Source organism: Myotis myotis, unplaced genomic scaffold (genome assembly GCF_014108235.1).
Source record: "Myotis myotis isolate mMyoMyo1 unplaced genomic scaffold, mMyoMyo1.p scaffold_m19_p_3, whole genome shotgun sequence".
Classification (NCBI taxonomy): Eukaryota; Metazoa; Chordata; class Mammalia; order Chiroptera; family Vespertilionidae; genus Myotis; species Myotis myotis.
The window spans coordinates 17,165,868-17,179,433 of NW_023416335.1; the positions used below are offsets into that span (position 1 = coordinate 17,165,868).

Sequence of the window (13,566 nt, forward strand, 5' to 3'; positions counted from 1 at the left end):
AAGATTTTAAAAGTACTTAATGTAAACCTGAGCCTTTTATTCAATGGCACAAAGACCAGATGTCAAAGGCAAAGAAATAAAAAGAGAAGTCAAGACTCCCCCTTTTTTTTCTTTCTCTTTGTATTAGCTTATTTGCTGCATCACTTGAAATTTAGTTGTACACATCATGACATTTCATTCCTAAATATCTCAGCAGATACAGCCTAAGAACAGGATATTCTGCTGTATAACCACAACGCAGTAATCACACTTGAGAAATTTAATTTTGATATAATACCTTTAATTCAGATTCTCCCAATAGTCCCAATAATGTCTTTTATAATTACTTGTTTTCCATAAAGCAAGATCCAGTCAGAAACTACACCTTGCATTTATTTGTCATGCCTCTTGAATCTCCTTTAATCTAGAGATCATTTAACAGTCTTCTTTTGTTATTTATGACATTGTCATTTTTGAAGTCCAGACCAGTTTTTTTTGTAGACTATCCCTCAATTTGAATTTGTCCAATTGTTTCCTCACATTTGAAATCATGATTCTTCATAAGGAAATAAGAAATAAATAAATGAAGACAGGAGGGGGGGGGTGAGAAAAAGGAAGGAAAAAGAGATGCAAATGGCATGAACTTTACTTATTCAAATTAAAGAAACCAGCCTCATTGATTTGTATTCAGACTATATTGATAAACATATGGATGGAATAGGACAGGGAATAAACCTTGTGAGTTTTGGTTGTGTTCTAGTTAAAAAAAAATTAAACTAGTTCTTTTACTCTATACACACCTACAAAATTGAAAATGACCTTAAAAAATTTATAGGAATGTACAGACATGATTACAGATTGATGAGAATTTAGTCTGTTCTTAAAAACCTCCAAAACAGAGATGCGTGAACCATATATTGAAAGGAAGACTCCTATGAAATCTATTCAGAAAGTAAACCTTGTTTTCAAGCTGCCAGACAAAAGTGTCAAGTATCAAAGGCCTGGGAACAGACCTGAGATAAGTTTTGGAACTTGCCACTGTTTCTCCACATGGAGTGGCTGCTTCTCCACCTCGTCTCCCAGCCTCTGAATTAACACGAGGGTACAGGCCACTGCAGGAGCTTTGCTGAGAAATTACAGCGTTCAAATGGCTTTTTCTATAATTTATTGGAAACTTCATGTGCTCATTCCTGACATTTTTTTTTGATTTAACTTGGTAAGGGCAGAGTTGTAGAAAAACAAACATACCTTGAGTAGGAACGATACTCCATTTCCTGTTCGTGTCTGAGGTGGCTCTGATTACTGTCCTTGGAGTCTCGATCACCATACCCAGTGAATGAATAATTGCGCACTGGATTAGGGAGGTGCAGTCTCATTTGCCTGCATTTTTTTTTTTCTTCTTTCTAGGTCTTGCTTTTAATTTTTGAACTTGAGATGAAGGGGGTTTTCTAAGACTCAGTGGAAACAGTTGTTGAGCTCTCAGTGTCTGCAATGTTGACTGAGTGAAGTGAAGTTCTGTGTATGGAGGAAGATCCATTCCTTACTCTTATTTTTAAACAGTTTTATTACAAAAAAGTTGGAGTGCTGTATAGAATCTTATAACAAACCACCATGTGTACCTATTGCCTCACTTCTATAATAATCAACTTCTTGGGAAATTTGTTTCATTTTTATGCCTATTCCTACCATTTTATGCCATTCCCTACCTTATCTGAGATTGAAGCAAATCTCAGCTATTATAACATTTTGCTCATAAATATTTCAGTAGAGAAAAGAAACTCTGTTAAGCAGTCTTCTTTAAAATAAGAATGCTATGTAGGTGTTCAATGTAAAGTATTCTACAAGTTAATGCACAAGTTGAGTACTCCCAGTCTCTGTTGAGATTTAGAACTAAATCCAGTCAAAATGGCAGTTTGATGTGAGTATAGTGGTCACGTGGAATGGTTATCCATTGTCTGATGGGACAGCGACTGAAGGTCCAATTAAAGAGTGATGTCACCAAAGAATGTCTGTCTTGAGGAAAGGAGCATGGTGAAGATTTGTGAGTTGTTTGTTCTTTGGGCCTCCTGAGGTGATAGGATAATCTACTTCTGACTCTCCAGAAAGTTGCAGCCATGGAGAAGTTAGTCACTTACCTGTCTCTGAAACTAAACATCCCTACTTAAAAAATGGATGTGATGCCTGTTGTACCTGTTCACAGAACTGGGATGAAGATCTGTTGTGATCTGGGATACAAACATGCCCAATTACATATTCTTCAGATTTTCATCCTTTGAAATGACCACTATTCAGGTTTTTTAATAGTATCAGAGAATGTAAATATTGAGGAATTAACTATATAGAACATTTTAAAATAATTTTATAACCTAAGTCGTCTTTTTCTCCCCTGATTATATTTTATTTGGGCATATTCTTCTTCTTCAAATGGATATACATTTTGGTTGACTCCCCCTTTCCCCATTTCTGTTTCTTTCTCAGATAATAAAACCTTTAGAAATGGGGCTGGGATCAGGTTCACCCCAAATTGAAGTTTCTTTTTGAAAGATTATGGGTGATCAAAACTCTTTTTCTTTCTCTTTTCAGCCTTGCCTCTTCGATTGAAAGAGATGAAAAGCCAGGAATCGGTGGCAGGCTCCAAACTAGTGCTTCGGTGTGAGACCATTTCTGAATATTCTTCTCTCAGATTCAAATGGTTCAAGAATGGGAGTGAATTAAACCGAAAGAACAAACCACAACACATCAAGATACAAAAAAGGCCAGGGTAAGTTAATACATGTAACAGCAGAGGCAATACCTAGCAATAGAATGATTTAAGATATAAAAATTACTTACAGCCTCGCCCTGGCCGCGTGGCTCAGTTGGTTGGAGCGTTGTCCTGTACACCAGAAGGTGCAGGCAGGTTCGATCCCTGGGGGTCATAAGATTGTATAAGATGATCTAGTTCAGTCTTCTATAATACATAACAATTACATTGATAATGCGTTGAAACACTGTGGCTGGGGAGCTTTAAGATTGTTAAGTAGCGCATTGATTTACAAATAGTGATCTTTTAGAAAATTACTAGTTATATTGAGGCAAGTTCTACTTTATCGTAAGCCAGAATTTAATTAGGGAGATGAGATATCTAGCATATTATATCAGACAATGAAACTAAATGCTAAGTTGTCGGTTACTGGCACTACCAAGTGGAGTGGCATTGGGAAGAGGGGGAGACCCTGAGAACTTCAGGAGTAGCTGTGAGAGGGTGGATTTGACTCTGCTGAAGAGGGAGCGTCCCCTCTGGCTAGGTGGGTGAGGTGGGGTGGGCAGTTAGAAGAGCAGGAATCACAGTCATAGCAGGCCCTGTTATCACGCCAGGCCGATTGGAGCAGTGGGCGAGCGGGTAGGACATTTTGCCTCTTATTGGACAAGTTGCTGTGTGTGTCAGACCCTGGGCTAGATGCCGGGTACACAGAGGTGAACAAGACATGCTCTCCACTCTTAAGAGACTTAGTCTAGAAGGGAGAGAAATGGAAACAGTTCCAATACTCAGATTTAAATTGTACAGCAGTGATGACTGTGAGATGCTGTAGAAAGAGGCTAACACAGATGGGGAGGGGACCCAGTCAGGGACAGTGGTGGCTTCCTAGAAAGTAGGAGAGGAGAAAGGGACGGAAGAGGGGTTTATCCAGGCGGCAGGAACAGAACAAAGCATCTGCAGACTGCACGTACCAGTGTGAGGATGCCTAGAGAAGTAAATGAGCTGGGAAGATAAGGTAAAAATAAGGTAGAAAATAAAGTGAGCTGCTTAGAATAAATACAGTTTTGACAGAGTACATTGTGTGTGTGTGTGTGTATGTTTTTTTTCCTTAAAGAGGCAATTTGTTACATGGCTTGGATGACATATAAAAGTATCATTAGTATTCAGAAAAGCATGCTCATATTGGCTCCATAGGTCCAGACAGCTAAGAGCACTGTCTACATATTAATAAAACCCCATTAGACCAGATAGTCCAATATTCATAAATGGCTTCTTTTAAACAATAGCCTTGCTGGAAGGATTTAAATGGAAGAAAAAAAAGGACATTTTATTAAAGTTATGTAACTGTAAATTACTCTAGGAAAAACATGTAACACATTTGATCGTCTAAAAATAAGACACTTTGTGTAAAGTGGGCAGTAACTTGATAAGTGATCAGCTTATCTGGTTTCAGAATTGGGTATTTGGTCATTTCTGAAGTTGTATCTTTTAAAAAAAATTAGTGTGTCACCTTTTGTTAAACTTAAAGAATCAAACTGAATCTAAGTATAATTAGCATTTTAAATGTTCTTATATTTCAAGTTGTCTTATAAATATAAGAGGATGAATTCTGTTTTTATTATACCCATTTAAAATTAAGATCCTGTCCTGGCCAGTGTAGCTCAGTGTTTGAACATCAACCTATGAACCAAAAAGTCACTGGTTCGATTTTCAGTCAGGGCATATGCCCGGGTTGCAGACTTGATCCCCAGTAAGGGGTGTGCAGAAGGCAGCCAATCGATGATGTTTCTCTTATGGATGTTTCTATCTCTCAATCCCTCTCCCTTCCTCTCCTAAAAATAAAATAACAACAACATATTTTATAAAATAAAATAAAATAAAGATCCTGAGAATGAAGTAAGTTTTTTCTTCCTGTAGATCTCAGGTTAATGAATAGTAAAACTTGGGTTTGAAGTTTGTCTGACTCCTTGTCCCATGTCTTTTCACAAATACTTGTGACTTTGCTACCTACAGTGAAGTCACAACACAGGACTAGGGACATGTTAAGCATAGAATGAAGTCTTTAATAAAAACATATATATTTTTTGGTTGCATCTACATATGTATAATTTTTCATTACCATGCTATCCAAAACGTTAATGGTTTGCAGTGGTTATTTGGTTACTTGACTTAAACTTTGTCTTACTTACACTTGATCTTAGCAAAAAGGCCAAGGAGCAATGAACTATAATCTTTAGATATGTGATCACCACTGAGCAGAGGTGAATTTTAGTGTGAGGTTTAGGGTTTCTCTGGGATTCTCTTTATTTAAGTAAAACATTGAATCTCATCCAGGTCTTAGTCTAAGGTTTCTTTTTCACATTTTATAATCTAGATTGTTCGTAGCAGCCAGGATTTCTTTTTTAATCCCTTAGTGTTATGAAAAGCTTTCAAGACAATATGCAATTTCTATTATTTTGTAAAGTCTTATCTCCCTTCTGCCCCTGCTCCTACTAATAAACTACATTCCTACATGTTCTTCCTATGATTTTGAGTTCACGTTTGAGCCTTTGTTTGTTTTATTTGGCCAAGCAATGTGTGGGACCAATTAAAAGAAATGGAAACTGCCCCAGTGGTATGTGTCCGCTGATTCCTTTGTTCTTGTTTCCTTTGCCTGGTGAATGACTCTGATGAAGAAAACTGGTTAAAGAGCCTGGTGTGTGTGGCAGACTCATGTCTGGGGCTGTCAGATTGGCCTCATTTAAACACTGGTTCTATGTCAGCCTTATTAAACGCTGACTTCCTATTGCTGGTGCATGGCACACACTTTGGGATGCCCTTAATTTTTCCTCAGTTCTTTATTTCTGTTCTTGCATCTTTTGATTTTGTTTAAAATTGGCTCTACTTATTTGGTCAAATTTCTTAAAATTTTTGAAAATAATTTTTTCTGTTGTTAATTGTTGCTTTTTTTTTTTTTAACTCTAAAATAGAAAATGTTAATGCATATTCCCTTCTCTTTTTTTTTATTTTTTTTTTTTTTTTTTGTTTTTGTTAATCCTCACCCAAAGATATTTTCCCATTGATATTTAGGGAGAGTAGAAGAGAGAGGGAAAGACAGAGTGAAACATCAATGTGAGAGAAACACATTGTTCCTCCTGCATGAGCCCCAACCAGGGCCCGGGCCAAGGAGGAGCCTGCAAGCAAGGTACATGCCCTTGGTTGGACTCAAACCCAGGGCAGTTTGGTCTGCAGGCCGACACTCTATTCACTGAGCAAAACCAGCTAGGGCCATATACCCTTTTCTTTTTAGCTTAGCTGCTTTGGGAGGTCACTATAACTTTATATGTAAGAAAATCTCAAATTCCTTTCATATACTAGTAAAACGGGAATACCAAGTGCCTATTTCCTATAGTTTATGTGAGGCATTAGATGTAGTGCCTGGTTCTGTACATTATAATAATTGTCTATGAAGTCTCTTTTACCTTCTCATTATTGGCAGTTCCACAGTATCTGAAGCTGTGCTCTCTCTCACACACACACACACACACACATACACACACACACACAGCTCATATGTGGTTCCTTAGAGATCAGAGGAATGGAATTATGTCAACTGATCCCTATACATTTAAGTTGTCTTGACATGTCAACTATAGTGGAAGAATCACGCTAAGTAAGAAAAAAGAGAGAGTTGCTGTTGGAACCCTGAATCCATCTTGTTAGTGACCACTTATCGAAGGAACAAAGTTTGCATTTTGATATGAAAGAAGAAAAAGAAATTAATATTTAGAACTTTCACTTATAAATCAGTTTGTATTAATTTATTTTTACATTGTGTTATTTTTTCTGATTTCAAAAGTAATGTGTGCTTAATTATAAAAATTAAACATTGCAGGAATGTAGAGTATGATTATCATAACAGCTGACATTTATCAGGAGCTTATTTAAAGCATTGTTTTAAACTTTTAAAAAATAAATTAACTCTTTTAATAGTTTTAGAAAATGAAAATCCACCAAAACAGCAACCTCTCCCAGATTCTCAGACAACTTATCAATGAAAGAACCAGAAGTTAATTTTATGATTGGGAGGGAATTTCAGTAATTTCTTTTTCCAGTTAACATCCTCCCTTGTGTTGTAGTTTGTTGAGAGTAAAGCAAGACCATTGTACCCATACTTAATAAAGTCCCGGATTATTGCAGTATATAATTTTCAATAAAAATTTGTCTATTTCTATTCTCTTGCCACAGTACTTCCCATTCTGATTCTAGGACCCAAAGATTGACGAATCTCAGTTTAAAAATATGATCAGCATTCAAGGGAGCCCTACTAATGAGCACCTCAACCAATGATTTACCCATTATTTCCCTAGAGAATCTTGTTTCCGCTGGATTGCCAAAAGGGTTGCCAACCACCCTGAGCTGAATACTTTCTCTCTTTACCGCTGATTTAAGCTTTCATTTTAAAACAGGATTCTTTTTTTTTCCCCCAAAAATAGTTGAAACCACTGATCTAATTTAATCTTCCTCTGCATAAAGACATTCTTGTCAAGAGGATGCTTGGCAGGTGGTTATCCAGACTTCAGTCTTTCTAAAGAAGGAAACTAACCCTTTCACTAGATACCCTACTCAGTTTTTTAGATTATCACTTAAACTATGACTTTTTTTCCTCTAAGACGTACTTCTCCTTCAAGAGCTTCACCAAATAATTTTCTTTTTTAGATGACAACCATGAAATACATTAAAATAGCTACCCAGACCTTGTTCATAACTGCCCGTCAGTGGGACCTCTCTTTCTTTAACAGAATCTCCTCTGTGCCTTATTCCGTTCTGATCACCCTCCTCTAAAGTCCTTTATTTATTTATATTTTTCATCAAATGCCACTTCAAAACATAATTCAATATTCCAGATGAGATCCAGCCTGTGAGCAGTGGATTGAGACTTTTATCTAATTTGATTTATTCTATTTTTGACCAAACATTGCATAAATGAATTTTCAAATTTTTAAATTTTAATAGTTGTTTAAAATGGAGTAATGTTAAATGCATGACTAATTGAAATCCCCTTTTCTGTATATATTGTTGTCAATACACGTCTCTTGGAGCCTGTATTTCTGCTACTGATTTTTGAACCTGAATGTATTTGTTATGTGTAGCTTGATTAAATTGAATCTTGGTTTTGCCCCATTGATGTTCAATGCTAGAATTCCCAAGGGTGTTTTCAATAGAAAGGATCCCTTAGCCACATATCATGCCTGCCTTAGAAATTCACAGTACATATTTGCATAAAAACAACTAAAAGGCACTGTTGTAAAGAATCTATTTAACTTTGTTTAATGCAACATTTATCTGAGCACAGAATAATTTTTTGCCTATTCTCTCTCTTTTTTAAGCATAACATTTATTTGCATTACTTGAAATAGTATTCCCAGAAAACACTCCCCAGGTCTATTGGGAGAATTTTGATTTTAAGAACTAACTTTAAGATTAACTACAAATTTGATTACCATGTTTCTTACCATTTGATTCAGTTCAGTGGTTAAAATAATAATGACACAGGGTCAAGAAAGAACTCTATACATATCATAAAGGACTGTTCTTAGATTTAAATAAATAGGAAAGAAGTGTTGTTCTCGGAATTATTATAATCTTGGGGTATTTTACATTCTTAGACTGTTGTTTTAATAATCTTATTTCAGAGTTTTGGGGCTTAACAAAAAATTACTATTATTGTAGAAATTCTCTTTTTCTTCTGTGTTGAAAACCAGGGTTTTATTCCCCACCCTTCATAACTTATCTGTCAGTTATGGTTAGTGGTTCCATGGTCATCAATGAAAATTCTTTCAGCTGAGCATGTGATTTGGGGCTGGACAAGCTTATTGTAATATTGATTCCATTGTTTCTCATTATTCTTCATAGGTGTGTCATGAAGTAAACTTGTCATGTACAAACAAAGTGTACAAATACCTAATAACCCATTTAAAAAGCACTAGATTTGAATACCTCAAAACAGGGGGCTAAATACCCTATTATTGTTGTATTTTGATTATTTTAAAAGCCGTCACATTTTATTAAATCTTAATATCTACTTGCCAGAGTACATGCCATCCAAATGGTCTATTTTGGCTTCTAAGGATATACTTCAGGGAAAGTTTTCTATGAATAACATTTCTGATTAATATGTGAATGTCCCTGTATAAATGGCCCTTGGGTCATCTTCTCATTACATAGATAAACAAGGTCATTATTATATTAGGTCCACTATTTATCAACTATGTTCTGTAGATCATTATTTTCAGGAAATATTAACAGATAAGCCATGTGAGTGACAAGGATTCCATGGTCAAATAAGTTTGAGAGAAACTTACAATACATCTCCCTCTTGTAGAGTCAGAATACATTAACATATTAAAGACTTGGAGAAACCATGTAGGATTTAAAAAACAACAAAAAAAGAAAGCCCATTTTGTTTAACCTATCTTCCAACTTATTTGAGCACAGTACACTTTGTTTTGTTTTCTACAGTTTATCTGTTGACAGTGTTCTGAGTTATAGCTCATGAAGCTCATTTTTCAATGCACATGTTGGTTTGATCTGGACTCCCTCTGACTATCTCTGCCCTCTTAACAGTGCATCCTCCTTTCCTACAGCCAGCAATAGGAACATGATGTCTTGCAGAGAGCTTAGGTGGGAACATTCAAATATTTTCTTCATTTATTCACACATTTATCTAATAATGTTTGAGGATGCACCATGGACAAAGCAGTGATACCGAGAAGTTTAAACTATGGACTCCACTTTAAAGTGTGTGTGCTAACATGAGAGATAAGCCATCCTGAGAGCACCAGGAGGATCATGAGAGAGGTACTCAGAGCTGTCAGAATTTAGACTGAGGGGACAGCAGCTCGGGCTACATGACCATAGGAGTCTTGATGAAGGAATTGGCCCTTGAGATGGCTCTTCCATGCTCATGTCAGCTAATAGCTTGATGGTTAGAATTGGGGGGTCCCCACTCGAGGAGGAAGAAATGACAAATGCAAGAGCACCAAGTTGGAAGCCCATAAGGCTTACATGTGGATCTGGGTGGGTGGTTCAGTTTGATAGAATGGAAGAGAATAGTAGGAATTAAATTTGAAATAATGACTCTAATTTAATTAATTATATTATGTAACAAAAGACCAGAAAATTCACTGAAAACTAGGAAGGTGTAATTTACAGGAGGTTTGTATATAATCCTGAATTGCCATCTTTGCTCTCTGCCTTCTTTTTCTCCCTGTGGTCATCCAGGCAGTCAGTACGAGGCTTGATTATACAAGGATGCTTGTAAAAGGCTTTATATTGTAACAGTCACCTCATCCTATTAAAATATAGTTACAGAAAATAATAAAATAAATGGTTTTAGTAAATGCTGAGCCAATCACAGTATATCTTGAGTTTTTAAACCATAGAGACTGCTTAAATTATAGGCTATGGGCAACAGTAAAACATAGACAAATGCAATCAAAATGCTGCCTGTGTTCAAAAAGAATGCTGAACATTGATTTAATGTGCAGAGTTTAATAAAAGTGTGTGCTATTGTTGCATGAATATTTATTTCAACATTAAGAACCATTTGTTTGGTACTATGCTCCTAGCAATGAGCCTTAAAGAAAGACAAATTCCCTTTCTTTTGGAAGTGATAAATCCTTTTCATTCAAAATTAACATAATTCCTGATGTTACTCTACTGAGGAAAGAAGTGCAGAGCATTTTAATACATTCAAGCCTTAAGTGTCTGCTCTTACCAGATTTTTAAGAAATGAAACCCCCTTTTTTTTTTTTTTTTTTTTTTTTACTTTCCTAAACTCTAGTAGCTCGTGATATTTAGAAATAGAGAGGAAAGAAAATTTACCAATTGGGTTGAAAAAAAATCTGAGGCATAATAGTGGTGGGAGAGGAATAAAGAGTAACATTAGAGAAAAATTCTTGATTTGAGTGATAAAATTAAAGCTGTATCCATGGTATAACTTAAATGCTAAGTCTCTCACTTTTACTTTTGGTAAATTATATATCTGTGTACTAGTAAGCTGTGCTTTAATATGGTGCATATAGAACGGGGAGGGGGAGTTTGAGAACTCTGAAACTACAGAGACATATATTTTGATGATCACTGTATTTCTGTGAAATATACTTATACCACTTTGGTCCTGATCTTATAGGAAGTCAGAACTTCGCATTAACAAAGCATCACTGGCTGATTCTGGGGAATACATGTGCCAAGTGAGCAGCAAATTAGGAAATGACAGTGCCTCTGCCAATATCACCATTGTGGAGTCAAATGGTAAGAGATACCCTGCTATGTTCTGTTTCTCAATCTGTATGAGGGGTAATGATGTTATGTGGTAAGCCTTGTAATAAATTGGTGTGTTAAAGTCTCATTATGAACAAATATAAGAAAACATATATTTTAAATATATTGTAAGCTCTCTGAGACTCCCTGAGATGATGAAAACCTGAAATATGCATAGATTTTTAAAAATAATTAGATAAGTTCATGAATGGCAGAGACAGGACTGGTCACTAAAAGAAAGAAGTTCTAATTAATTAAATTAGTCATGGAGGGCAGTCAAGCCTTTAGCTCTATGAACAATAGAATATGTATGTATGCATGTGCATTTATTGCAGAACATATATGTGTACACAGAATTTATGTGTATTGTATATATTTATATATATGTATATTATGTATAAATAGATGTATATTGTGTATGTAAACAATACTTGTTTCATTCTTGGCAACCTTGGCAATTTTATGTGCTTAGATATATTTTTAATCTGTCTCTAGGTCATAAAAAGTTAGGCCATTCAGTATTTTTGTTTGTTTGTATGTTTGTTTTTGGCCTATTCTGAAATTAAGAGTCAAGGCAAAGCATTTCTTACCGTGTATAAACTTTAGCTTCTGTTTTCCTGAGAACAGTGCCCGGAGGTATGTGTTAAACAAATGAGTGACTTGTTACCACCCACCCTCTGACACTTTCTCTGAGATACTCGAGGACAGTAAAATTCCCGCAGCTGGTGGCTCTCTGTTCATGACACCCCAGGACTCCACCATTAGATGGAATCATCTCCAGAAGCTGAGGACGTGCTGGCAGTGAGCGTCTGCATCTCTTGAAATAATAAAATGCTACTTCAAAACCTTCGGAGCTTCCCTTTCTTTCTGAATCTGGCGCTTCACTACTGCCTTCACAAGCCTATTGTCTGTGCTAAAACCAAGCCTAGATGCCCTGCTTCTAGGTAATAGATGACAAAGCGTGTCCACGGCAAAGGCCCAATCTCTTAAAGTGATAACATAAAAATGCTGGTCCAGCAGGAAGGAGTAACTTTCCCCAACTTTCAGGGTCAACTCCTTGGGAAACTGATGGATGTAGTTTGTGTCAGTTGACTTAATAGGATAGATAGAAAGGAGTGAGATAAAAATATGGAAGGGTTGGGAAAATCCAGGTTAATTCTTAGGACTTCCCAATAAACTGCTCTATTGCAGTGTAATGATAGTCATTACTTTCATTTGAAATATCTCCCTCCACAGAGAGAAAAGGATGACAGTGAAAGGTACTAGTTTCCAATACTATTTTTAGGAGCTGTGTTTATAGTTTAAAAATGTAAAAGCCATTTAAAATTTATAGGGGTAAATATAACATCCCTTTATTTTTTAGTCAGCACTGGTTAAGCAATAGATTTTCGCTAGTATTTTTATGCCACATGGAGTTTTATAGGATGCTACTTAAAACACAAATTCATAAATTAATTTCAGTGGCTTATCTTTTTTCTTCTTATTATACCATGTTTAGTAGCTTAATGAGTCTCCTCGTGGTAAATGCTATTGACTTATGATTCTGACACTTGGAACAGATATGTGTAGCTATGCATACCATAAAGTCCCAGGAAAATCAAATTAGAGTAAGTGTCATGGTTTCCCTGAGTGCTTACAGTAGTATTATATTAATTATTCCATGTTTCCTGTTTTACTGGATTAAGCAGTGAATTATTTAACCCTATATTTTTTTCTGGAAAAAACTATAGGGTTCCTTTTTTGATAATTTTGGAGGTGTCAAAAGTTGGAAAATATGGCTTTTCACATTTCTCTCATAGAAGAAACACCATTTTTGCATATTCATTCAAGAATTGTTTTTGGTGTATATATATATATATATATATATATATATACACGCACATATATATATATTTAACCAATTATAGTGCAGAGAAATGGAAATAGGCATGTTGTTCATAATAAATATTTTTTCACCTGACAAGAATAAAGAGAAGTTCATGAAATATTGCAAGAAGGCCATTCTTCCACAACCAACTAAAATTCTTCAGGAAGAGGGTTCTTATTGGCTTATTTAAAGCATCTGAAGGAGAATGAAGAATCTCAATTACAGTGCGAAGTGGTCTTGTGCTTTTTTTGTGTGTATTTTTTTTCTTAGAACATTAGGAAGAGTTCACGCTTATCCAGCCCTCTCACTGTAATTAAGAAGAAATGGAGACTTAGAGTGTGTCTTAAGACAGACACATTCTGGGTCAGAAGATATTTAGTAGCAATGGGGATTTGGACCCAGATTCCTTTAATTCCTGGTCCGGCATAGCTCACTCTATACCTAACTGTGTTTGCCAGGGTTTCAGGTAGATTCTTTGGTTTGTACAGAATAAAAGCTGAAGGGATGGTGTGAGGCATAAGGAGAAAGAGATTCCATGGGGAAGAAGTAGAGCTTCATTATAACTAGGCCTCAAAGAGTTGGAATTGAACCCAAGGCATCTCTGAATTTAAACAAGGGAAGTTTGTGGCTCTTCTCTGTTTTTGGCTTTCGTGTACCTCAGATACTTCTTGATTCT

At 35.9% G+C, this 13,566-nt stretch overlaps 1 protein-coding gene across 7 annotated transcripts in view; it reads left to right on the forward strand.

Annotated features, from left to right (window-relative positions):
• The window catches only part of NRG1 (neuregulin 1), a 998,992-nt gene that overhangs the window by 835,802 nt on the left and 149,624 nt on the right, over window positions 1-13,566 (forward strand). For all 7 annotated transcript variants that reach the window (XM_036302056.1, XM_036302064.1, XM_036302062.1 and 4 more), the window contains exons 2-3: window positions 2,563-2,740; window positions 10,893-11,014. In XM_036302056.1, the coding sequence (XP_036157949.1) occupies window positions 2,563-2,740; window positions 10,893-11,014 (300 nt within the window). The remainder of the gene's footprint in view (window positions 1-2,562; window positions 2,741-10,892; window positions 11,015-13,566) is intronic.